The sequence below is a fragment of the Amphiprion ocellaris genome, chromosome 9, assembly GCF_022539595.1.
Source record: "Amphiprion ocellaris isolate individual 3 ecotype Okinawa chromosome 9, ASM2253959v1, whole genome shotgun sequence".
Lineage (NCBI taxonomy): Eukaryota > Metazoa > Chordata > Actinopteri > Pomacentridae > Amphiprion > Amphiprion ocellaris.
The window spans coordinates 24,792,498-24,818,502 of NC_072774.1; the positions used below are offsets into that span (position 1 = coordinate 24,792,498).

General features: G+C 39.4%; 1 protein-coding gene across 1 annotated transcript; it reads left to right on the forward strand.

The window, feature by feature from the left end:
• The first annotated feature begins 23,962 nt into the window (after positions 1–23,962).
• On the forward strand, positions 23,963–25,402 carry LOC111566244 (fucolectin-1-like). Its single transcript, XM_035946609.2, has 3 exons — positions 23,963–24,083; positions 24,622–24,904; positions 24,985–25,402. Exons 1-3 carry the CDS (start codon positions 23,963–23,965, stop codon positions 25,157–25,159), a joined length of 579 nt encoding a protein of 192 aa, XP_035802502.1. The 3' UTR covers positions 25,160–25,402.
• The last annotated feature ends 603 nt before the right edge of the window (positions 25,403–26,005 follow it).

The window sequence follows — 26,005 nt, forward strand, 5'->3', positions numbered from 1 at the left end:
CGACTATCTAAATATTGTAAATCAGTCTTTATTTACTACCAAAAATACAGTTTTGGCTCTTTGTGACAGATTCAAATTGCCAGCTGAGAACTTCCTGGAACTATCTGAAGTCTATGGAAATCAGTGACAATCAAACATTTCGTACATCTGTTGAGGAGACTCTCTGTATATAAGAACTTTGGGGGATGTTCCCTAAACTGCTACATAGCATTGCTGCTAGTTTTATCTTCATCCTTCCAATGCTGGTAAAGAACATGGAGCTGTAGCCAACAGAGAAACTCCAGTACATGTTAGAAAAAATTTCAGTAGCAGCAGCAACTAAATAAAAATGGCAGTATTAGCAGCATGAGAAGCTATTGTGTGTAGTTGCCGTTTGAAGAGAAGTTACTGTGGAATGACACCCGAAGGATGTTCGCTATTGAGTGAATTCTCTGTTGAGTTAGCGGTTAGCATTGAGGTTTCATCCCAAAGGGTATGAATTGTGTTCTATTCCATCAGAAATATGCTTAGACAAACTCTGCTGTGATAAGATAAGATAAGATCAGATAAGCTTAGATACAACTTAATTAATCCCAGAGGAAATTCTTTGTAGTGATATAATGTTCTTGTGTTGTGTAAGATGTAAGGCTGGGGGATATAGTTCTCGATACATTCTTTCATTTTAGTCAATAACAATAATTACTGATCATTTTTAATGGCAGATTTTTGAATAAGACCAGTAGGAAAACAAGTTTAGCTTGAATCTATCCACTAATCCATCCATCCATGCCTTAATAACCTGCAAAGGAAGGCGACCAGGAGGCCTATGTCTCAGCTGGCTCCTTTGACCTGAAGGGGCAGCGACTTCACTGTGAGTTCCTCACACTATCTCTAAGGCCCTCAATGTGTATATGAGACCACCCATCTTTGCACAATGGCTGTTGCTGGAGTGCAGAGAAACAGAGTCATTTTTAAAATGAATTTGAGCTTTGTTTAACTAACGTGTATGCACTGTGGAAAAATTCTAAGGACAAATCCGGGGTTTTTTTTGTTTGTTTTGTGTGCATTTTCAGATAGAGGAAGACAAAAGAAGAGGCAGTTTATTTTGAGGTTAATAAAATTTGTCTGGACAGTGAGACCACTGAGGTAAGAAGCTTTCTGGACATTTCTACCTTTTTGTTGGGGGAACATCTTCTGTCAACAAAGCAGACACTTTTTTTGACACTTTTCACAGTTAAATTGTCATCACTGCGTATGGGTGCTTTGTTAGCATCTGGATGTCTGCTTGTGGGTGTCGTACCATTCCAGGGGGGCAGAAGGATCTAATTAAAGTAATCTTAACTAAGGAGGATTCAAACTGTTTTCTTTGCACCTTTTTTTCCCCAGAAAATCAGGTGTTCCTTTGGCAAGACCATTAAAGGAGTGGTGAGAAGACTGTTAATTGAAACGGAAACATTTTAAAGGAGCAAATTAAATAGAAAAGCTGGACAGAAACCAGAGAATTGAAAGACATTTATAGGAATTTAATTTCTTTTAACTTATTTGGTATTAAGGAATTGCTGTTTTTTGTTCTTTTATTTTTTTCTCCAAGTTCGTTGTTAGGGTTAATGAAAGAGAGAAAAACAAATAGATTTGTTTTTATTCTCTTTGCACTATTTAAAAAGCCATTTCCACTCATCTCCTTGCTGAATATTGTGACTGATAAACCGTAAGTTATTATACAAGTAAAAAGAGAACAGAAATAAAAGCTAAGATTCCAATAATTGTCTCATTTAGCACAGAATCACTCTTTCATATTCAAAGACAACTTATATCCAGCAGGTGAAGTTGACTGTAGACTGAACTGTACACAACAGTGTTTCTTTTCTCCATGACTGCCCAACTCAGCCACAAGCGGGCAGATATCCTGAGTCTCATTGAAGCGGTAGTGACCGGGCCAACCTTCAGTGACACCGCTACAGCACACATGGGATCCTCACGTCTGTCCTGGAAGAAGAGAGTTCAGGGGTCCTGGCTTGGGGAAAATAATTGGGCAGCAGACAGACAGGCCACAGTGGAGCCAGGCCAAATTTATCCAAGTAGCAAACAGACAGATATAAACTAGGCAGTTAGTGAGTCCAGTGAGGCCAAAGCAGCACTGACCGGGCCAACCAGTGTGTTGACATGTTTTCACATCCAGATCTCACCAGGGGATATATAGTGTCTGCTATAAGACAGATATAAGGTAGAAGTGCACAGATGCTCTGAGGAGAAGCTGGACATCATATCGGTGGCTTTTCACTCATTACTTCCATACCAGCATGATACGTTTAAAACAGAGGCCTTAAAATAATGAGTTCAACAGCTTGAAATAACATTAACTTTTCTATTTAGTAGGATACATAATTTTCCCCATGTAGGACACTAGCGCAAAAACAGTTCTAGCTGTAGATGTTTCAAATGTAATATTGATGATGAACGTGTGAGGCAAATTCCAACACTGACCAGGAGACAGAACAACACTGTTGGTATATAACAGCTCCCAAAAAAGTTCATAAAAATGCTTATCACAGTCATAAATTTAAGTTTTAGGCAGGTAATGCCTTGAGAAAACAGTGAGTCTATATTTCATATACCACAAACCAAACCAATTTTTACCACTTTTCCAACATCCAACAGCAACATTACTGACTGTCCTTTCACAGACAGTCATCTGATGTATTTAGATGCAGCACAGAGGAGTAATGAAAGTCATCAAGAGTCTCCTTATTTAGATTCTGTGGCCCAAAGCCAATGTGCAGGGATGGTGGCCAAAGCAGCAGTAAGTGACCAGGCCAGGCTGCCAGATGACATGCCCTCACCATGCCTTCACATCCACAACACACCAGGGATCTGTGGGGACAGCTGGGGCGCACAAGGTGAGCACCTCAGCTCTTGATGCCGTGTCCCATTCAGTAATTGGCCAACAGACACACACAGAAAGCACAACCTGAGCAGCACAGTTCTGTCTGGGGTACTGTTACTGTAAAAGAAGCCCCTCATCATCTCATCATACATCTTTAGCTCTGAATCTATCCTCTATTAGACTTCAGAATAAGCAGTGGTCAAAGGCAGTTAGCCATTAAACATGAAAGAAATTTCTTCCCCGAATTGCTTCTTTTCTGCTGCTTAAATTGTGTCACAGTGCATTTCTGTGTTTTTTATGTGGCTCCAGTGAAGGCGATGCTCAGTCAGTCCATCCGCCGCTTTAGCTGACACATCGATACAGTTATTGAACAGATTGCTGTGGAACTTTGTAGTGGCATTTGTTGGCTCCAGAGGATGAATCCTACAGAGATCCCATGACCTATCCTCTAGCAGCACGTGTGAGGTTCTGAGGAAAGTGTCCCAGCAGCTTCCATCAGGAATGTAATGCAATTTGGTGCATACATTCATGTTCTGATGACAAGTAAAAGTTTGGGGATTCTCGACTTGGGATTCTTTTTATCTACCTTGATGGTCACTAAATTAGCTCACCACCTACTACCTGCACAACTAATGACATGCCCATCAGCCTCAGATGTAACAACTTGAATATACAAGCTAGACATGTCTTTTTTTTAATATTCATATTTGAGTATCAAATTTGCAATATTAGTAAAAATCTCAGCTCGTCATCCTAGAATACTGACTGCAGAAAGATCAGTTTCAAAGTGTTGTGTCCTCCACTGACTTCTCTGCATGCAGGAAGTGTTTTAAACTGAACACTGTTTGTTTTTTTCACACGTGGACCTCTTGATCTGTTGTAAGAGCTCTTGACGTTGTTGCATGTGTTTCTCCTTAATGTCCTTCTGAAGAGCACACCCAAATATAGTGTGGCTATGGGGATTCAAGCCAGGTTTGAGACAGTGCACGTGGACACGAGTGCGTACCAGAGTGTGAGACTGTGATTATGCGTGTGTGTGTGTGTGAATGTGTGTGTTGGGTTAGGGGATGTGTATATTTGGCCCCAGGGAGCCAGGCTCAGACCAAATTACCTGTCAGGGGTTGACATCACCTACCCCCCAGCCAACCACACACAGAGGACAACTGGGCCCTGCTCCAAGGCTCCTGTGATCTGTCAGCTCAACTAGCCTCTCCTTCTTCCTCTCCCCATCTGTATCTTTCTTTCTTTTCCTTCTTTTTGCTAGTATATGCCAAGAAAGCCGGGACAGCCTGACAAAAAAAAAGGTACCCAATGTCTCCCTCTGGTGCTAGTTACTATTGCAGCCTGCTGACTCTACAGCACACACACCACGCAGGAATGCTCGACACATATAAATGCCGGTGTCGCTGTCGGACACACACACCTGAAGGCAGCTATGTCAGGGGTCTTTATATCCTCGGGTCCGCGGCCCCTGGCTGTCTCTCATCATGCCACTATCAGCGGTTGTGAATGGATGCCCCTCCAACCCACTGATACTCATTCAGACACACCACAAATTGCCCCCATACAAGCCCATGCACAAAAATGAAAATGAATGTCACCTATAAGAATAACACCCACGCAGGATGATGCAAGGTGCTCCCCCCCCAACAGCCTCCCTTTCTATTTCAGTATCTCTTTTCCTCACCGACACCTTTTGACCCCCCACAGTCACCAGAGAATGAGAAAATGGAGCCTGAACCAACATGTCTGATTGGGCTGCACTTGTCAAAACAGCAGTAGGAGGCATGGAATGAAGCCGAATGTTCTCAAGACCGTTCTCTCAAGGTCACAGATTTTTCAACTAGTCTTCCTACGGGGAATGGCTTGACTGACTGCTGACTGCACATACAATATGTAAGGTGTATTATGTATTTTTTAACACCACGGGCAAAAGCCAGACACTGCTATTGTTGCTTGTGGTGAATGCAACAGTGTTTTTCTGGAGATGATACTCTGTGCCACGGATGCCCAGGAGTTGCATCAACAATAACCGAAAACTGTAGAATGTCAATACATCTACTTATCCATCACTGTCAGCACCAGAGAGGCATCTTACTCATCTCAAACTCATCCTGCATCCAGTCAGAACCATGTAGAACTACCATGAAAAGCTTTGAAAACTAGAACCATGATCTCAACATCACAGAGTATGTCTGGGATTACATAGAGAGACAGAAGCAAATGAGATAGTCTAAATAAAAAAAAAAAAAAAAGGGGGGGGGGTATGGTTATGGTTAGAGATGTTTGGGACACGCTACCTGCCAGCAATCTTGAAAAGTAAGTTTTCTAGGCAGAATTTTTGCCTTTTTTTATGGCCAAAACTCCAAATATTGATTTTTACATAGTTTTTTTGTTGTTGTTGTTTGCTTTACTTTAAATATAATCAATTAATAGATAAAAAACTAATCATATCAATCATTTCAAATGCATTATCTGTGTTGGTATCAACTGAAAAAGTAGAAGATTCTACCCTGACAACCATGTTGGATTACAGTGGAGTTGAAGCCATCTCAAGTACAGGATATTGTGTATTTATCCAACAGGCAAGAGCACAGTACAATATTTTTTTCTTGTATTTATTTGCTTGATATCTATTTTATCAAACTTATATTTACTATATCAGCCTGTTTATAGAATATAATGAGTATGCACAGAGCCACAACAAATAAAACTTCTGTGAAATACTCAAAAAAAAAGAGTGTAATACTTTTTCGAGGCAGTAGTCCAAAGGAAAACAAATACCTAAGCTTAATAGGGGATTTTTTGCAACACCACTGATATTGCCTGATAAATCAACTCCTGCATGCACGTAGAAATGCATCATCTGATTTATTCAAGCACCGTGAAATACTGGAATTGCTTTTTTCCTGTATGACAACTCTCCTGCTCCATGCTGAAGGGCTTCTTTTAAGACCTAGGAACTTCAGCCAGTTTTTCAATACGTCAGGATTTCTATTCTTCTCGAGTCCAGGCGTATAAAATCACCACAGGCTCACCAACATGTAAATGCTTTCAGTACAAGTCGACTTAAACCCAATTTCCCAGGCAGGGACAGCTGGACTTAAAGTTATTTAGTGATGCTGTCAGGCGATTTATTCCTACTTTGTCCAATTTACATGGAGCTTTCTCCATCTTGAGCTCCATCGGCTTCCTTGTTAAGATTGAATGTGTGTGAGGAAGATCTGTCCTTTTAAGCAGACTGGAGTTTCAGCATTGAGTCTAAGATTGACTAGCTGTCACCAGATATTGATTTCCTCTCGCCTACTTAGTTCATAGCAATAAGCCAAGGGTAAATCCCAGGGTACCGCAGAGTTCCTGCATGGACAGAAGCCTGCACTAAAGCACTGTTTTGGTCCTTTTTTATCCTGTGATGCAAAATCCATGTTTCACAAAGCAACTTTGAAACATTGTCCCAGTCCTCATAACACTCATGACTCCATCATGCAGCTGCACGTCCACGTGTACGTTGTTAAATAATGCAAGAATTGATCGTAGAAATAAGTTAGAAAAGACTATGTGTGCATAAATAAACGTGAAACAGAAACACAGACGAGCTTTATGGCCCAAAGCTGATTAATGCACAAACAAACTCTGTTCCTGACGATTAAAGGTTTAATATTAAAATGTCATGAAGACAATTTACAAGTTCCTGAATTATGATGTTGTGGTGTTCATCAGCTGATTAGTGATCGGGATTGTTTCGATCACAGTGGTTAATCGGCTCTCTAAAAGAATAATGAGAAGATGCTTGTTAGCAAGCCAAACACCTGCAAGGGCAGACGCTGTGCATATGTGTGTGTGTGCGTGTGTGTGTGTGTGTGTGTGTGTGTGTGTGTGTGTGTGTGTGTGTGCGTGTGTGCGTGTGTGTGTGTGAGTGTGTAGGTGTGATGTGTGTGTGTGTGTTTGTGATTGGACTCGGTCCAAATCGAGTACTAATACCTGCACTTGTTGCCACTCTAATAAGAGAATTTGGCACAGACTGCGCTCCACTCATCACCCAAGCACACAGTGGAATAATTACTGGAGTCAGAGCTTCTACTATGTGTTTTCTGATTTTCTCATTCCACTATCACTCGTTTTTTCTCAACTTTCTTTACAAACACTCTGAGCATAGACTGCACATACACAATGTGGCTAACAGGATCAACCTTGCAGTGACAGTTACATAAAGTTAATATTTTGTTATTTACACATAAATGCAGAGCAATTCAGCAACACAAGAGCTACAATATGATGTATTTCACACATGAATACAATTGGGGAAATATTAACATCTTTGAGCAAGCAGCACCATAAACTCCAAAAGTCAGTAGAACCACATCTCTAGGAAGAGCCAGATAGATAAAGCAGATAGAGAGAAGCATTGCAGACAGTGTTTTCACTGTTGTGGCAACTCAGCAGGGGGGCAATATTTTCTCCTGCTAGTGTAAACCCAGATAACTAATAAATGTTACATACTGCCGGATGTGAGTGTGTGTGTTTGTGTGCAGTGCGTGCATGTGCAGTGGGGGGTGATTTGTGTGTTTGTGAGGTGAGGAGATAGTTATGTATTCAGGACCACTAAGTCACATCTAATAGATGTCTGGCAGCCTCCAGATCTTAGTTGAGGAGCCTATATCTATGGAGACCATTACATCTCAGCAATGGGAATTTTCAAAGATTTACCATTACACACAGTCCATCCCAGTTAACCTTTCCTGCTCCCATCCATAAACCTTCACAGAGGCTGGACATAAAAGAAATCCTAGAAATGTTATTAGGCCTAATGGAATAAAATAAGCCAGTATTAGACTCTCACGCGTTTCCTCCCTCATCCACAATAAGTTGTGTGAAACCAATTAAGGAAGTTATCTGCCAGAGGAAGATTTTAATTAAATCATCTAACAAAAATAAATTCAGTTGCAATAAATAATCTTCCAACCTCAAATTTTCCCACTTCTTTTTTTTTTTGTTCAGCGTTGGCCATTGGATTGGAACACTGTTGGCACATAGTTTCCTAAGGAAAGCCCTTTTTTCTGCATTGTTTTCCAGTAAACGTCAAACCAGATTAGAGCCAATGCAGAGGGACGGTGGAGGGTGCTTTGACGTACATCGTGGGCTGAGGGAGGACGGACCCCCTGCTGGGTGGCCTCGGCTGTCGTAACCTTTAATTACAGCTACACTGACAGGATTGCAGATGGTCCAGCTGAAGAGGGATTAAGGAAACGGGATAGTATACATCCTCTGTGACTCCATCTCTATCTTTAAGGTGCATGTCTGGCTCTTTGGCTCACACTCCCTCTCCATCCTTTAGCATTTATTTAGCTTGTGCTGACTCTTCTACTGTATTTGCCCTTTAGTAAGCTGACTTAAGGAGACTTTGATTTTATGACATTCACAGTTTTAAAGTGACTTTATCACCTTTCTTTGTAAAACACCTGAAAACTTACACCTGATGTCCATCGGACAACCCACATTCTATAGTGCATCAGCAGTTATATCATTATTAGTGGTGTGATGTCCATGAAGTGATTTAAAAAAAATAAGACAGCTTGACTCTGATTTTGTATCCCATCTCATACTTGTTAATTCTGATTTTTTTTTTTTTTTTAACATATTCAGTTAGGACCATGATCTTTCTCTAACCACCTTTTATCAAGTCATTTGTTAATTTACAAATATCTTCCAGCTAAAACTAAGCATGACGCAAAAAATGGATGGATGTTTCTTTTTCATCCTAGAGTGTATTTTTTTCTCTTTCTTCAATCTTAATACAAAACCTTGCATTCAAGCCTCTGAAAGCCTTTCAGTCGCATAATCATTACTTGTACTTTTACGTCTGTGTTTTTTCCTGAGAAAAAAACTCTCAGTAATTGATGTCATTACCATGCATCACCTGTCATTGTCTCACTAAATGTGCAGGGATGGAGATTCACCTAAATGGCAGGGAGGAAAAGTAAGGCTCAGGGAAGGTGGAAGCAGACGACGGAGTGCACTTGGATAATGGTATGAATTTGTCCCTTTGAGCCACAAACGGATGTGAACAGGGACAGGGAGGGAATCCAGTAAAGAAGGAAAAAGAGAAAGACACAAGAGAGAAATAGAGAGGAAACGCTAATGAGATAGAGGAGAGCAATCATTTCTTCAAGTGATTGCATAGATGAGGGATAATTTATTATGAATGTGCGCTTAGCTTCCTTTGACTTGGATGCATTAGCTTTGCCCCACAAGTGTTTCTCAATAGATCGCTAGAATCGCAATTTAGCCCCCAGTATTATGCAAATGGCACTGCTGGCCAGCTCCTAATTCATAGATTGCACTTGATGGCCCCTCGCCAAACCATTGTCCCATAATTAATGACTCATTCTCAGTTTTTTTTTTTCTTCCTGCAGTAAGATTATTGCTATTTACAGCTGAAACCTCAAAGAGGGAAAAAAAAAAAAAAAAAGAGTGAAGACAAACACAAAATGGAGAACCATAAAGGATGGAATTAAAAGTTTTTAAAAACATAAATGACACATAATATGAATATACATGATTATATAACACATAATCTACAGATAGCTATAGGAATTAGTGTTATCATGTCACCTCTGTGTAATAAACACAGCAGCAATTGAATGCTAGCAAGCTTCAAAGCAAATGGAATTATACCATCTGTGGTTTATGTGGTTTTAAATCTCTAGAGGCAGCTGAGACTGATATCTGACATGTTGCCATTATGGTAGCTACAGTATGTCTGTTTTGCTTTGTGTTCATAGATCTAAACATATTTGCACAAATACATACAACTCATGTGTTAAATGATGAAAACACAAAACCTTTAAGTATTAGTTTTTGTAGGCATAATTCAATACTGCAAACACACAAGTACATGTGAACTCCAGGTCTAGGCATGCTTCCAGTGCACACCCACAACTTGGATGGCATATTGGTAAAACCATGCTGGAATGCTTATATACATTTTTGCATAAGGTTTCTCCATTTTTAATACAAGCTATCACAGTTTCTTTATTCCCAAAATGTGCCTAAGTGATGCACATCCATGAAGCCTGGGCCAAAAGCCAGTGATGTCTCATGTACTTGTAGAATCTCACAGGAATAAACAACATGCAGCCTACAGTAGCAAATGGTCCAAGCAGAAATCAAATCTGCCTCTCTGAGTAAATATCATCTTGCCTTCTGAATCACACCCCTCCAAAATAACCTGTCCAACGAACACAGCTGCTTGACACACATATGCATGCACACACACATAATAAAATAACACAAGGGTTGCTGCCTATATGTGCATGCACACATGCATACATGTGCACACACACACACACAGCTGGGTGAAAAATCAGCCTTGGACATGACAGGAATGCAGACAGACAGCCATGTGTAAAAATGCCTATCCATCCATCCATTCACCCATCCACTTATCCAACCATCCATTTGTTCATCCGTCCATCTGTCTGCCAATTCGTTTATCGGTCCATCGATCCCCCCATCCATCTGTCTGCTCATCCATCCATCAAACTTGGTTTTGAATTACGGTCTGAGACAGCAGCTCCAACCCAGAGGCCTGGATGATATAGAGGGGTCTTGAAATGATTTAAGAGATGTGAAAAGGGTAAAAGTATTGGCAATTTACAAGTACAGTTTCATGTCTTAATTGTCATAGAAAAAGGCCTTTGCTTGAATGAAATCAGGAGTGTTGACTTTGACTTCCTATATTAATTCTACATTGTTAGCAGAAGATAATTCAAAAGTTAAAATATGTCTCTTCAGTGAGCTGAATTACAATAAGTTGAGGAAAACAAATATCTTTTGACAATGGGCCAGGCCCATGTTTATTTATGCACAAATTTATGAGAATATGGGTTACCAACCCATTTGGAGAATTCAAGAAAACTGGACTTCAACTCCTTCAATTAGGAAAAGTAGTAAATTATGACATTAGATTTTTTTATTAAAAAAAAAAAACATGATAATAATCAGGGGTAGAAAATAGACTGTGGTTCCAAGTAAATATCATTAACTATACTAGATTAAAATTTTGTCTCCGTAATGTTTTTGACACACAAAACTAAACCCCTAAAACTCATGTGCAAGTTTGTTTCCATGCATTTATATGTAACTCTAAACATGGCTTTCCTCTAAAATTTGCAGACATAAAATTCCTGCTTTAATTTCACACTCCGCTCAATTATTTGTTGCAGCTCAAGCACACCAGTTCATCTTAGACTCTGTTCAAACTCTGCAAAACTACTATGTACTACAGTGTAAAGTTGTAATATTTGAGTCACTCAGCAAGACATGTTGGAAATGGTAACCAGTTCTGAAGAAAAATAATGATATGTACAGCTTCACCTCGTAAGTTGACAGGATTGGTTCCTCGGGTTTCTTACACACAAAACGCCAGCGGATCTGAATTCATGTTTATGAGACAGTTTTTGGTGCGCTGTAGCTTTTCATGACTCCATATTCTAATAAAACGACACATTGCTGCTCTAGTAACATGAGTCATTGTAGAGCTCAAAGGCCAATTGTGGGACCAGCAAGTGGTGGAAGCAGTCAAGCAGATAAAGATGGTGGCCACCGCTGGGACATCCATGGTTGGCTACAGCAGGACTATCTGGAGCTGGAATAACTATATTGGCTTAGGGCCAAAAAAATTGGAGATAGTCTTGTGTTGGAGGACCAAGCACTTTACTTTTTTCCTTGCATCATAAAGAGCATTTTGTTAGTCGACTTTCACCTCTTTTTGCTGCCATGAAGTAAATACCATTTTTTTTTACTGCAGATACAACCCAGGAGGAGGAATCTGCCAACCAGCCAAAATTACAGCTGTCATGGATGATGACATCCAAACGACAGTCTGAAAAATGCTGACTGTCAGAGAAAACGATTCGTATCACTTTAAGAACCTCATTGGAAAGACTCTGTGACTGGTAAGATATACAAATGTTGGTTTTACTTATTACTGTATGAAAGGGCCTAAATGATGAAGACTCTTTTTCTTGGATTGATCTTACTCTTTTATTCTCCTTAAAAACTCTGCTGCTGGAAAGCAGGAGGTTATCTTATAATTTTGAAACATTCATGTTCACGATAAAATACCTGACATATAGCAAATGCACCAAACCAAAGGATGATCCATTAGTTTTAGGCTGCCTTGGATTTTAATGCTAATGATTTCATTTGGTTAAAGTAATCATGGGTACATTCATCCGTTTTGTTGAGCTCAATCACCTGCAAGACTAAATAAAGTTTAGTCTGGTCATTTTAAAGTGTATACAGCTTTTTAATCAATGGTATCAACAGGTAAAGGGTTCTTAATGAGCTACGCCGATGTAACCACTATCTGCATGTCTTCAGTTTACACCATTTAGCACTGATGATAAGAAAAACATATCATTGTGTCAAATTTAACTAGACACACAATTCTACAACTTTATTTCCCAAACTCCTTTACGGTTTGGAGAAAAGTTAAAGTTCAATATTCCATATTTAAATTACAGATTAAACTCTATCTCTTAAGCAATGACATTTATACTGATACACATTTAGAAAAGGGTTCTAATACTGACTGGATTCAAATTACAGTCTTTAGCTGCAAAAACAGTTGTGTAAAACACTAAAGTGAACTGTTGCAGTTGGTCCCCATGGTAACCCAGAGTAACCCTACCGAGTTTGTTCATCACATTATTGATTAAGGTTTTTGTAATGTAACACCCAGTTTGTCATTGATTATATTTGACTGTGACCTCACCAGTCCAGTTTGTAATGTGTTGACAGTGCCAAAGACTACATTTATACAGAGATTAGTTGCCTCTACCATAAGCAGACAAGCATTAGCACCAGTAAGACGAGGTACTACGAATGAGCCACACACAAACAGACACACACAATTACAAATGCATTCAGCACACATGGTACATGTACACAACCAGTGTGAATATTTGCCTGCAATAACATACTTGCACACTTGAACATCTTGCATATGTATCACCGCAATCACATACACACATGCACAAGAGCTAACCTGCCCACAGCCAAGGTCAGAGGGCTGCAATATAGATGAGCATATTTGATCAAACTAGGAGAGGTTATGCAAATAGGATCCCTGCAATTAAACCAAATTCATGCATAATACATCAAGCCTCTGCACTGCATGTACGTCTGCCTGCAGCTTTATATCCTTGAGACAAAAAGGGGTGTGGTCATTACGCATTACTTCAAGTGTGGTATTGATATGTCAGATGAATCATTTCCAAGTCTTTGCAACACAACAAGCACAATATTGGGGACTGCAACACCCAGCAAAGTCAAAAATGTATCTAATTTCTTGATTCAAGTATCAATAAAATAGGTATATTTTTAATATCAACAATAGTTACTGCAATTATAGTTGTTATTAGTGGTAGTAACAGACAAAATTGATATTCTGGGACACTTAGACTGATATAGCAACTCAGGGTGTTACGGTGGGGGAAGCAGGAGTACCCAAGTGCAGACACACAAAAACTGGCAGACAGGTGAATAACTGAAAGAGATTTATTTAACCAAATAACAAAACCAATGCATAAATGGAGAACTGAACTGGGGAGACAGAACTAAACCAAACTACTGAAACTCTACAAGCAAACTCTATGAATACAAAAATGGAAGTTTACAAAACTGAATCAACAAAACTAATCTAAGGAGGGGTACTCACAAGATGGGGGAAACTGAAAACCGAGGGGAAAACAGGCTGGGGAAAATCCATGAACAGACAGGAGCAAAACAGAGTCCAAGCTGGGGAAATCCAGAATGGGGGGAGCAGCAGAGTCCAAGGGGCTAAAGCAGTCAGGAGGTAGCAGGCTTGGTGGGGAGAAACTGAATCCAGGAGGCAACAGAATCTATGGTCCGACAGGGAATGAGTGAATGAGCAGAGTTTAAATAGTGAGCAGGTGATATTGTGGGCAGGTGAGCTGATTACTGCAATGTGAGTCACGTGCAGTAATCAGCTGAGTACAGGCAGGTGAAGGAGGGAGAGCAAGAGACAGGGACGAGGAGAGACAAGAAGGAGAGATGATAAACAGAGGGAGCCAAAGAGAACAGACAGGTCAAAACAGATAGACAGATACAGAGTGAACAGGAGGAAGAAGGAGAGACCAGGAGGGAGAATGAAGGGACTGGAGCAGGGATCATGACACAGGGACACTTGATTACATTTCAACTTTTCCTGAAAAACTACCTTGGTTACATAGAATGTGTATTCCTATGTACCTTCTCTCTGTTATTGTAAATGAGACGGGGGTGTTGCATTCTGAAGTGTATCTTTGGACTTGCTGCTGCACAGGACAGCCACAAGATTATAATTTAAATAGAAATGTGCCTAAAAATCAATTACCAATTTCTAGTATGCATATATATATATTATACATATTATGCTGGGGGCAGTCGATACATTTAATATATATATATATATGTATGTATGTATGTATATATATATATATATATATATATATATATATATATATATATATATATATATACATACATATATATATATACATACATATAAAAATATATATATACATATATTAAATGTATCGAGTGCCCCCAGCAGGTCCTATGTTGAATTTAATCGGGTGGAAATCAATTTCAATACACTGGGTTCATGCCAAGTCAAGATGAAGAGACAGACCAGACCACACTGATGTAAGGACACTTCATATGCATTCATGTAGTGAAGTGACTCAGCAGCGTGGCGCTGCTGAAGGGCTGAAAGCATAAAACAAGCTTGCATGTACTAACAAAAAAGAAAAGAAAAATGGTATTCTGCTCCTGGTATTCATCTGATGTGAATACAAACTGGATGGAAAATCACATCTTTCAGTAGATAAAGTAAAATGATTTCAAATGACTTCAGACTTTTGACTGCACGATAAAAAGCAGTGCTGACATTTATTCTGAGTCCTTAGTTTAGAAAATCTGGCAAAAACAGTGATTTTATTTTTTTAAAAAAAAGAAAAACAGATTACAACCTACTGTACAACAAAAATACTGTATTTTTCTGGCTTGGACACTTGCTTCCAGACTTCACCATCCCTTGGCTGCCTGTCTGTCTCACTGTAATTATGCTTATCCTCTTTTGGGGTGACCCCCACCCTCCCAACCCCATTTGCCCCTGAAATCTTTATGGATCCTGAGCCGGTTGTCATGGAAACTAGGAGTACGCCAGGCACATGGTCCCCCCTTTGAATACAATTAATATGCAGCCTGATTTATCCCTGGGAGGGGGTGCAGATGGGGGGGAGTTGGAGGGTGGGGGAGTCTGCTAATTGGGGTAAGAAAAAAAAAGTGGGATAGGGGAAATGAATTAGCAGTTTTTTCTTTTTTTAAATTCATCTGAATTTTGAGGTGTGAGGGTGTGAGATGGTCGGACGGGCAGAAGAGGGAAGGATAGAGAGAATAGGGATAAAAGAGGATGAGGAGAGAAGGTTTAAAATCAGTCTTTAACTCTTTGCAAAACAGTTTTTCTTCATTTCATTTTGGAAATGTGACAGCTGTGACAATGTGAGGATGCTTGGGTCAGTGGATGGATGACAGAGGAATGATGTGTTGTCCTCCACTGTACCGCTTCTCCTAAATCTGACTTTTTAATCCATAGCTTAAAATTTAAAATGCATAGCTGCAAAAATAAGTGGACAAAAAGAGTATAAAAAGGCTCCGCTAAAGCCAGTATTCTCAAGAACACAAAGAGAAAAAAAATACTGCAAGGATGTTAAATGAGACACTGCATATTTGTAGTTTCATTGGAAGCTAATTCATGAAGTAATTTTTGCAAATACACTGTACATCCATGCGTGTGTGTACATTCTTTCAGGTTCAATCCGTCCATTTTCCCTCCTCTGTCTCCTTTCATATGTCCATCAAGTACAACAGCACACATTATCCTTCCTCATTAGACACAACATGAGAGTCCTTCAGCTGCAGCAGAGGGCTTGATCTTACAAGGAGGCCATGACACCAAGAGAGAGCAGAGAGGAAGAAAGAGAAAGAACAGAAGAAGGAGGAAAAAAATGGAACATAAGGAGGAGTGAGAATTACTGAAAAGGAGAGATGAGGAGAGAGAGGGAAAAGCGGGAGTGGAGCCAGGTGACAGCCACGCAGAGGCAGTCGGGTGGAAAGAGCCAAACGCTGGAGCCAATTAATTCCCTCCACATGTTTTGAGACAAAAGCCTGTGCACTTGACCCTCCTGTGAGCTGAGGGAGAAGAGGGAAGGGTGTAGCACTGAGGGGGGCGTGGGGTGTGGCGACAAACTGTAGAAGGAGTAAAGAGGATCAAGAGAGGGATGGAAGAGAGGGACAACAAAATGGAGGAAAGAGCAAAAACAGATGCAGTGTTGGGAAGGAGGCTGAACACAGATGAGATGGAGAAAATGTGAGTAAAGTGGCGACAGAAAGAAAACAGGGAATATGGGAAAGAGATAAGAACTGGAACAAATAAAGTGAGGATATTTTGCTCAATTTGTGTCAGATTTTAGGCAAGATCTCTAATCTAAGGTTTGTTTTTCACACGTTGGCTTTTTGTTCTTTTGTTGTTTGCCTGGTGTAATATTTGGCATGCTTGCTCCTCTGTCGGACATCTAGATTACTAATGACTCCACATGGCAATATGATTCACAAGAGCTGACTACTTTTGTGTGTCAACTAATCCTTGGAGCTCAACATGGAGTTATTTTCAGGCTGCTAGACAACGAGCAGACTTTACCACGAGGCACCTTCACTTGTGTGCCAAAACTCAGCTCTGGTTTAGACAGAGAATGGACATCCCTCAGGTTGTTTTTTAAAGACAGCAAATATAATACGCCCAATGAGTTGTTTGGAATGAACCGGACGATGACAAAATAAAGTATAAACTGCATTGTAGTTTATACAGCATGTTTGGAAAAAGGGATGGAGGCCTTGGGCCTTTTCACACCAACAAACATTGTATGAAAAAAATAATGAGCCCCATTGGTGTGGCCATGTTGCTACAGGTATCGATCATAAGATGAAATTTGAACCTGGGTATAGCACAGCAGTTTAAACTAAATTCTAAGTTGTTTTTGTTTGTTTTGTTTTTCTTTACGTAGAATTTGGATTTACTTTTATAAAACTGGTCTTACCTGATACTGGATAATGTTGCAGCAAAATAAGTGTAAGTTTTTTCATTTTGTTTGATTTTTTTTGTATATTTTTCTTCATTTATTTTTGCCTGAGGCTTCTGTAGTTGCACCATTGCTGCAACGGCATAATGGTCTCATTGGAAGAGGAAGCTGCTTTGTTTTGGCACAGTACTATTGTTTAATATGGCCTTAATTAGGGCCAGAAAATCTTTAGAATAACAGGAGATCAGTAGTGCTAATTATGGTGCTCTGACAACACTATCCTTCATATTCAGCAAAAAGGATTATCAATGAGCTGCATGAGGAAAGTTGATGCTAGTTCATCTTGAGCTTCTACAATGCAAAATAAACACAACACTTACTTATCACAGATACAATCATATCTGAGAGATTAGCTTATTATTCTTTGCACCATTTTATACACAACGTTGTGATCACTGTTGCCTGTAGCCGGCATGTAGAGGTGTTCAGAGAAAATCTTCAGCAATAACTGTTCAAAGGAGTCAAGCTTGTTACAAAACTAAGAATGAGACTTTTAGAGCTCTTCACTAATGATTAAGAAAATTAAACAAATTCTTTATTGGTCAAATTTGCTTAATCATGAGTGAGGAAACTGGACAAATTAATCATTTGAATCAGTAACAGTGGGTCAATGGAGTATTATAAACGTAGTCAATAGACAACCTGAAAGAAGAATGATGTGCTTGTGTGTTATCCATGGGGAATATATGGATCACACAAAATGTCACTACTTATTCATTGCTTAAATATGGACCGTGTGGTTACAAGAAGAGGACAAAAAGCTTCAGTTTAAGTCTGTTTTTTTTAGCAGAGAGAGAAAAGGAGAGTGAATATTCCATATGTCTTTGCTGAAGTTATAGTCCAGGACATATCTGCTGATTTATGTCAAATGAAACCTTTAAATTATTTCTTGCATGGTATACAATGTATCCACAGATGTATGTAAGTATTTCTATGTTAGATTCTGTTCTTTCATCTTCCATCCATCCATCCATCTATTTCTGTCCTGTGCCTCTTCTCATTTAATAACGTGTTTTTCAACAGGACACATTATTCTTCCTCATTCGACACAATGGAAGAGTCTTCCAGGCGCAGCAGAGGGCTTGATCTTACAAGGAGGCCATGGCATTATGAGAGTGAAGAGAGGAAGAAAGAAAATAATAGTAAATAAGAAGAAAAATGGTAACATAGGTATACGGGAGAATTACTTAAAAGAAGCGATAAGAGCAAGGGGAGGGAGGGTTAGAAATGAAAGGGATGATAAATGGAGAGAGAGATTTATGATTTCTGTTACTACTACTACTGACCTCGCCATATTGGCAGTACAAGTCATTTGTGCTATCCAAACAATTACAGATCTTAAAGAAACTTGATTATGGTAGACAGAGATCATGGTTGGGTTCAGATAAGCATTTAGTTAAAGTTAAAGGTGCAGAATTTTAACATAAATTTATGTCATAGCAAGCAACTATCGGCTATGCAAAGGTATACTATTGATGTTCTTAGCAGAGAATGAAGCCACATTTATGCTGTTTGTGTTCTAATCTGAGCTTCTGTGTTTTGGCGGCTGGTCTGGCTGTGTTTCTAGTGTATGTGAGTATTAAGAACGACGCTCCACACCACCCTGTAAAAGCAAAAGAATGCTCAACCGATGCCCGAACAAAAACCTGTGACAAAATAAAAACAAAAAACAAGCATTCATTCATGTTATTAAGTTAACTTAGGTGCATTTGCTTCCTCATTTTATCGTCCTTTACTTCCCCTTTGCTCTAGTCATGTCTCTTTTGCTCCAGTCCATGTGTCTCTATGTTTGTTGAAACAGACATACATGACTCGGAGCACAACAGATGCAAGCAAAGTGAAGAAGAGACTTGTAAAGTGAAGGTAATGTTACTTATTCAATGAATTATACAATGCTAGCCTAATTCTTAGCTGTACAGATTTTTGGCTCTTGTGCACGTAGACTTTCTTTTTGTAAATGAAACATGATGCAAGGTGTAGCCAAAGCTCCCATTTGTTATAGTCTGAGATGCTGGTTGTTCAGTGACATCCAGTTGTTCTGAATATCATATATAGGACCTAAAAAAAGCTTGTTGGTTACATAAAAATTACAGTGTTGCTGAGGTTACGAAATCTTTTTTAAAGCAAACATGCCTTCTGTGTTTTAAAGACCAAACCATCCAACCCAATCTCCTCCTGACCCTAAATTTCTTTCTCAAGATTAATGTCTTCTGACTTCCTGCTCCATGACAGGCCAGAATCTGAATTTCTACCACCGGTTGAAGCTTGCATGTAAAGAAAATTTTGTAGGGGATATTTGCCCACATGACTGATGCTGCCAATATTCTTGGGAGGACATCCAGATGTCTAAAGTTGTGCTCAAACCGGCAGGATGCTTTTTGGTAGAAACAGGACCTACCAGTCCCTGGCTGCAGCAGTACATTGACTTAGCTTAGTGAGAAACTGAACTTGTGTCAGTTGGAGTAAAAGTGATGCCAAATGTAAACAATGGCTAAGGCATTAAACAAACAGAGGTGGTGGAGTGAAAAAAAAGTCCTACCAATGCATTAAATCAACCGTTACAAAAATAGCCTGCTTGTAAAACAGAAAAAAACCCACATGATTTTGATAATAATTTTGCATGGCATTATATCTATAAATTAGCTTTCAGACAATAGGTTTGGCTGATTGACTGATTGCTGTCACCAGCTAACGTGAGTGGAACAGTAGCCACACCAAATAGAGAGAGAGAGAAACTGAGAACGATGGTATGCAGGATGTTCTCTGGCAGAAACAGGACCTCTCATGGGTGTGTGTATATATATAAATAAAGGAAAGTGGCAGTGAATGGTGAAATAAGACAAGACAAATGGATGGTAAATTGGTAGCTTAGATTACAATAGACTATTAATCCACCCCCTTGATACTGTACAGGGAGAAGAGAGTCTTATTGCATAAATTAATGTCTTTAATAAAATGAATAAAACAAAAATATATTCTGAGTCGTAAAATTGTGTACTACTTGAATTTATGCTCTGGCACAAGAAAAATACTCAAGTTGCACAGTTCAGTTTACCTCATTTCTTTTCTACTCTCCACATCAGTCCATCTTCCAGCGGTGACAGTGAAGTTGGTGTTGTTTTCACTCTCTGAGACTGTTTGTGTCATTGTGGTAAGCTGTGGTCAGAATCAGAGCGACCACAAATACAGCTTGTGTCAACAAAGCAGTGTCACAACTATGCAAGATGGAGCCACCAAGTTTTACAGTAGTTGGGATCAAAATGAAGGCTGAGTTCTTGGATGGATGTGGTTTGGCTAATAAGTAAGGAGTAAACGTGTAATAATGAATTCATGACTACGGAGTACTCTTTGTAGTTGTAACCCATATTTTCTAGGTCTCCAGGTTGTGATTTGGATGATCGCTTGCCATGTATATTCATAGAGATGACATCGCCAACAGGGAAATAAGCCTCTAGCATCATCTGAAACAGCAGGTTAAAGTGCTAGTTAATGATATATTAACAGGAACTCCTATATTTCCCCACGTTTTTTGCAGCAGCATCACATTTGCTGGACTCTTAAGAGAGGAAGGAGAAGCTGTATCTCAAACCGTTTTGCATTTGTTACTCTTCGGCTGTTGCTTAATGTCTGGAACACACTGAGAAATAGCAGATAGGTGGAATTTCTTCCAAGCTGAAAGAACAGATAGACAGCCATTTTTTTTGAAAGATTTTGATTCGTACTTTAGTCATCTGAACCACTGGGTTTTGCTAGTTGTGAATAAGAGGCGGCAGAGCACTGATATCTCTAGAAAGGTGAAAAGACAGACAAACAACTTGAAGATAATTTATTCCAAAAAAAGGAGAACCAAATGGCAAAAGACTGAAGGACAAATTCATCATTTTCTTCTATCTTTGTCCATTTCCTTGTCTTTGTCACACCAGAAGCCAGAGGAAAGAGATGCACTATCAAAAATGATTGGAAGAGAAAATCCTATCATTTGATTGTCTGATAGACTGCCTCCCTCGACCTCCACATGTTCAACACCCCATGTTAGGAACATCTCTCCGGGACAATAGAGTGAAACAAGTACTCTAGCGGGGGAGGCAATCTGGAGCTGGAGATGTCATTAGGGGGGACCTAAGAGCAAGCGATTGAGCAGAGAGTGCTTCCCTGGAGAGCCGGCGTTGAGTCTGTTCTTTCACTGAGATTCTCTCTTAACACCCTTCTTCATCTTTTCTTTTTTTGCCTGCTTCTCTCTAATACGTGACATCTTCACAGATGTATTTAATACATTTTGCAGTTTTAAAGCACACTGTGAGACTGTATCTGTCTGAAAAGTGATACTCTTTTGCTCACAATCTGCTCTTGTGTGATATTAAAATGTCCGTTAAACACCTAATGATGCACTTTGTCAAAAGCATGCTAATTACTATTAGTTTTGGTTGGGCAATGCCTCCAATCTGTCACATGCAGTATAGTTGCAGCTGAGGTGATGTTTTCACAGAGTACTTACTTATGAATGCTAGAGAGGGTAACTGTCCTGACGAAGCCACAAGAGATTTTGGGCACCCGTGGGCCCTTATATTTCATGCCTGCCCAAAGCTGGCCGGGTGCTAACACAGCAGCAAAACCTATTTATTTATTTATTTTTTCTCTTTTTTGTGCTTGTGCCTGTTTGGCTTTAAGGGAGGCCTCAGTCCCTCAGGAACAGCAGCAGCCCAGTGGCCACAGATGAAGTTTCAACTCACATGATATGCTTGGGCTCAGACATTTTCAATTTGAAAATATTACTCAAGAATTAATTGTCAAACAAAGAAAAAAAAGTCCATCATGCCGTTTATTTACAAGGAGCTGGTTTGCTCTGCAGAAACAGCAGTCAGAGACACTAATTTTACATTGAAGTTGCACTTGAGTTCCAGCTAAACTTACCGTCTTATGAGCAATTTGAAATTTTATCGCCATGTTAACAGCACCGTAACCATATGAACCATCAAACTGCCTCTCGTGTCACCGTGTTAATTACACAGTTAAGATTCTAGATGAGTGCAGCCCTCATATCTTGCCTCATTTTGCCAGTCAAATCAAATAAAATCACCAATTTGACAATCACAGCTATCCTCAAGTAAGCCTTGAAATACACGTCAAAATATATACATCACCATCATTTCCCACTGCCATATGATAATTCCTGTGCAATAATGTTTCCAAATGATGGCTGAGCTTTTGATCAGGGACCAGATGGTGTGTACATTAAGCATATCAGACACCGTTTTATTACTGCCACCTCTTCTAGCAAGAGGTTAAGCACTTATAGAGCACAGTGTGTCCCTTATGGCAGACTGTCAGTCAGTCTGGGCCCAGAATAATGTCTGGCGGATTTGACTGCTCTCTAACAAGGTACTATGTCAATGTGTCACCAGGAAATTGAGGTTATGATTATTATAAGGCCGAGGTTTACTCACAGTGTAAACAGAAATGTTCGGGAGACACAACAAAACACACACACACACACACACAAAAAAACACTTTAGAGAAACTAATGCAAGCATGAATTCATACACATCAGATGGATGGCCAAGTCAGTTCAGCAGACCATAGCATCATCAGAAACAGAGGACTGACCTACTTTGAGTTCCCTTTATAGGGAACGTGTAGTTTGTCACTTGCAAACACATCAATAGACATTCACTCAGGAACAAATCAAATCATACTGAATATAACGCGAAGGGAAAGGTGAAAAAAGGGCATAGTAAAGCTAACAAGGGAGAAACACAAGAAAAAATAAGCCGAAAACAGAAAAATGGAAGTATAGAGAGATGTTTTAATAGAGAGCGAGTGGTGAGTGGGAGAGAAGAGTGAGAGAAAGAGGAAGGTCACACAGCTTGTTGAGGTGACACGATGGCAGGCAGCAGTCGGCCAGAGATGGAGGCTTTGGGTGTGAGTAAGCAGAAGAGCAGCCAAATGGAAAACCAGGAGCAGAAATGAATGAAATACAAACAGAAGAGAGGAAAAAAAATGGAGGGAACATAGTGGATGTTGGGAATATCAGTCAAAGACAAAGTGCAGAGATATATAGAGGGGAAAATGTTAAAAAATGAGAGACCATGGGAGGGCAAAATGCTAGAAGAGTGAACAAGGTTGGCGAGAGCAGGCAGAGAGGTTGTGGAATAGAGCCAAAACAGAACAGAGCTTGAGCAGTTGCTGTGGGATTTTTGTGGATATCTTTTTTAAAACCCTTTCACATTTTTGCATAACAAGTATATTTTAAAAAATACACATCAGTTCATCTGAGAAAGAAAAAAAAGTTACGCAAAACACATTGACAAGCTAATTTTCTTGACTCCTCGCTAAAGCTGGTCAATATCCTGGACACAGCTGCAATAATGAGATCCTACAGATTCAGCTCCATCTAGAGATTAAAAAAGACTGTTTATTGAGGAAATTTAGGTTTAATGTCTTTGCTTTTATGTCATCTATGCTTTCAAAGATGTGGCATTGAAATAAAATGGGTAAATTTGACATAAACTAAGTTCAGAAAAAACAGACGAGGTGAGAAAAGAAGACCTGAGAGCTCAACTAACTGCAACTTAACAAAACACATGCAAATATAATGATTCTCAAAGGGAAACCGAGTTACATTCACTTACTCCAATTACTTATATATTTAATGAGTGGTTTGTAATATATATTTTTTGCTTTTAATTTCAATCAATTCCATTACATTGAATGTATAAAAGAACTTGTGTGCTGCATTTAGCTGCAAACTGGCTCCACTCTTTCTGACTCTCTTTGATGAGAATGTTTGAGCAGACTCAGGTTCTGCAAACATCACATGTTGTCTAATGGGCACTCTGACAAGGGTGTAACTTGTATAAACAGGTGCAAAACCAACAATTGTTGTTTGAGCAGGATGTTTATGAATGAATCACTTGTCAGTTATGGTCAGCACAGAGGTATAAATGATTTGTTTTTGGTGCACACATCCAAACTGCATCTTCTTCCAAGACTGCTGCTACTTCCTAAGCTTCATGGTAGGTCTTTGGTGGAATAGAACCTCACTCTTCTTGTACTTTTTGTCATATGTGACTTTTGTCAGTAACAAACAAACAAAATTTGGTACCACATTACAGACTATTGAGGAATATCGATGTCTTGATTAGGTTAGCTAAAAGTTTTGTAACTGAAAATTACTTGGATTTCATGTGAGTAATTATGCAATTAAAAAAAAAGATAAATTATCAACTTAAAGTTGATGAATCAAATTTTATAATATTTCTCTTTTATTTGTAATCATGACACTTTATCTTTTCTTTCTCATGTTTGCTTAGTTACACTTGGAATGATTTTTACATCAAGAGAGTGGTTTCTTTTTTTCGTTTTTTCCTGAAAAATAAAAAGCAAAAAACTGTCCCATAGAAATGTGGTTACTCTTCTTTACAGGACAATGCCTCCAACTGTGGTGTTTGTCTTGTTTCTTATTCTGGAACAGATAAAAGGCTATTCTGGTGAGATTATTTTTTTGAGATGTTGTCAAACTACATTTTACTGTAACATTTTGTACCTGTCCAGGTAAAAATATTGCCAGAGGTGGACAAGTGGCTCAGTCTTCAGTGGGTTGGTCAGGTATCCCTGAAAGAGTCATTGATGGGAATCGTGACAGCACCTATAAACAGAGGTCATGTTCCCACACCAAACGTGAACTGAAGCCATGGTTGAGACTGGACCTCCTGAAAATGTTTAAAGTCAAAACCGTCACCATCACCAACAGAGGAGACTGTTGCTCTGACAGACTCAATGGAGCTGAGATCCGCATTGGAAACTCCCTTATTGACAACGGCAACACTAATCCCATGTAATGTAACAGAACTGTCACTACTACAACTTCTACTGGTCACCACATTCATCATTATATTTTTGTCTGTTTTTCTTTAGATGCACTGTGATCAAGTCCATCACTGGCGGGAGAACCGAAACCTTTGAGTGTTATGAAATGGAAGGCCGCTACATAAACATCGTGATTCCCGACAGAATGGAATACCTGACACTGTCTGAGGTGGAAGTTGAAGGAATAGAAGTTTCCACTGATGATGACTGCAAATTAACCTAAAAACTTTCCTTGAACTTCTTTTTTTCTGCTCAGTTGATTTTCAAGATTACTCTTACAAATCAAGCCCTCAGATTAATCGAAGTGTTATTAATTCCTATGATAATTAAATCATTTTCTCAAACATGTACAGTCTGTATGGACATTAAACCCTAGCATCACATGTTCAATTTAACAAAATTCTGGACTTTCTGTCCTCTATGGGATAATTGAAATTAAATGGTGGTCTCTGCTTCTAGCATATTATGAAGGACTATTTGTCTTTTTTTTTTTTTTTTTAGTCCAAGCTTTATTGTCAGTTTTAGCCAATGTACTAAATCCTTGCGAGCTGAACCAAAAGGTGAAGCTCTTGATTTACAAATCAGTCTCAACCTTCATCTATGTCCATGAGCTCTGGGTAGTGAATGATAGAATGAGTTTCCTCTGTAGGTGGCTGGATTTAAAAATAGAAGAGCTTGGATTAGAGTCACTGCACTTTTGCATCAAAATCAGCCAATTGAGGTCTTTTGGGCATTTGATTACAATGCCTCCTGAGCGTTTATAAGGTTTTTCAGGCACATCCAGCTGGGAGGCGGTCCCACGGTGGACCCAGAACTTGCTGGAGGGATAAATCTCAAAAAGTAAGACCTTGGGTCCTCCTCCTGAAGAACTGTAAAAGTTTTGTGGGGAAGGGGATAAGTGGCTATGGATGTGTGGATTTTCTTGAAGGTAGATGACAAGCCAGATAACCATCTAGAATCTGTAATTTAGATAATTTTAGATGAAGCTTCCATTTGACTGACTGGCGACCTATTCAGTGTACACCCTGCCTGTCACCCTAACTCAGCTGGGATATGCTCCAGCCCTCTG

What these genes read in the sequence shown, in the direction of transcription:
- LOC111566244 (XM_035946609.2), top strand. Translation starts at nt 23,963, where the DNA reads ATGTTTATGAATGAATCACTTGTCAGTTATGGTCAGCACAGAGGTATA. An exon ending in GCTACTTCCTAAGCTTCATG is followed by an intron (nt 24,084 to 24,621) that starts GTAGGTCTTTGG and finishes GTACCTGTCCAG; the next exon opens with GTAAAAATATTGCCAGAGGT. An exon ending in AACGGCAACACTAATCCCAT is followed by an intron (nt 24,905 to 24,984) that starts GTAATGTAACAG and finishes GTTTTTCTTTAG; the next exon opens with ATGCACTGTGATCAAGTCCA.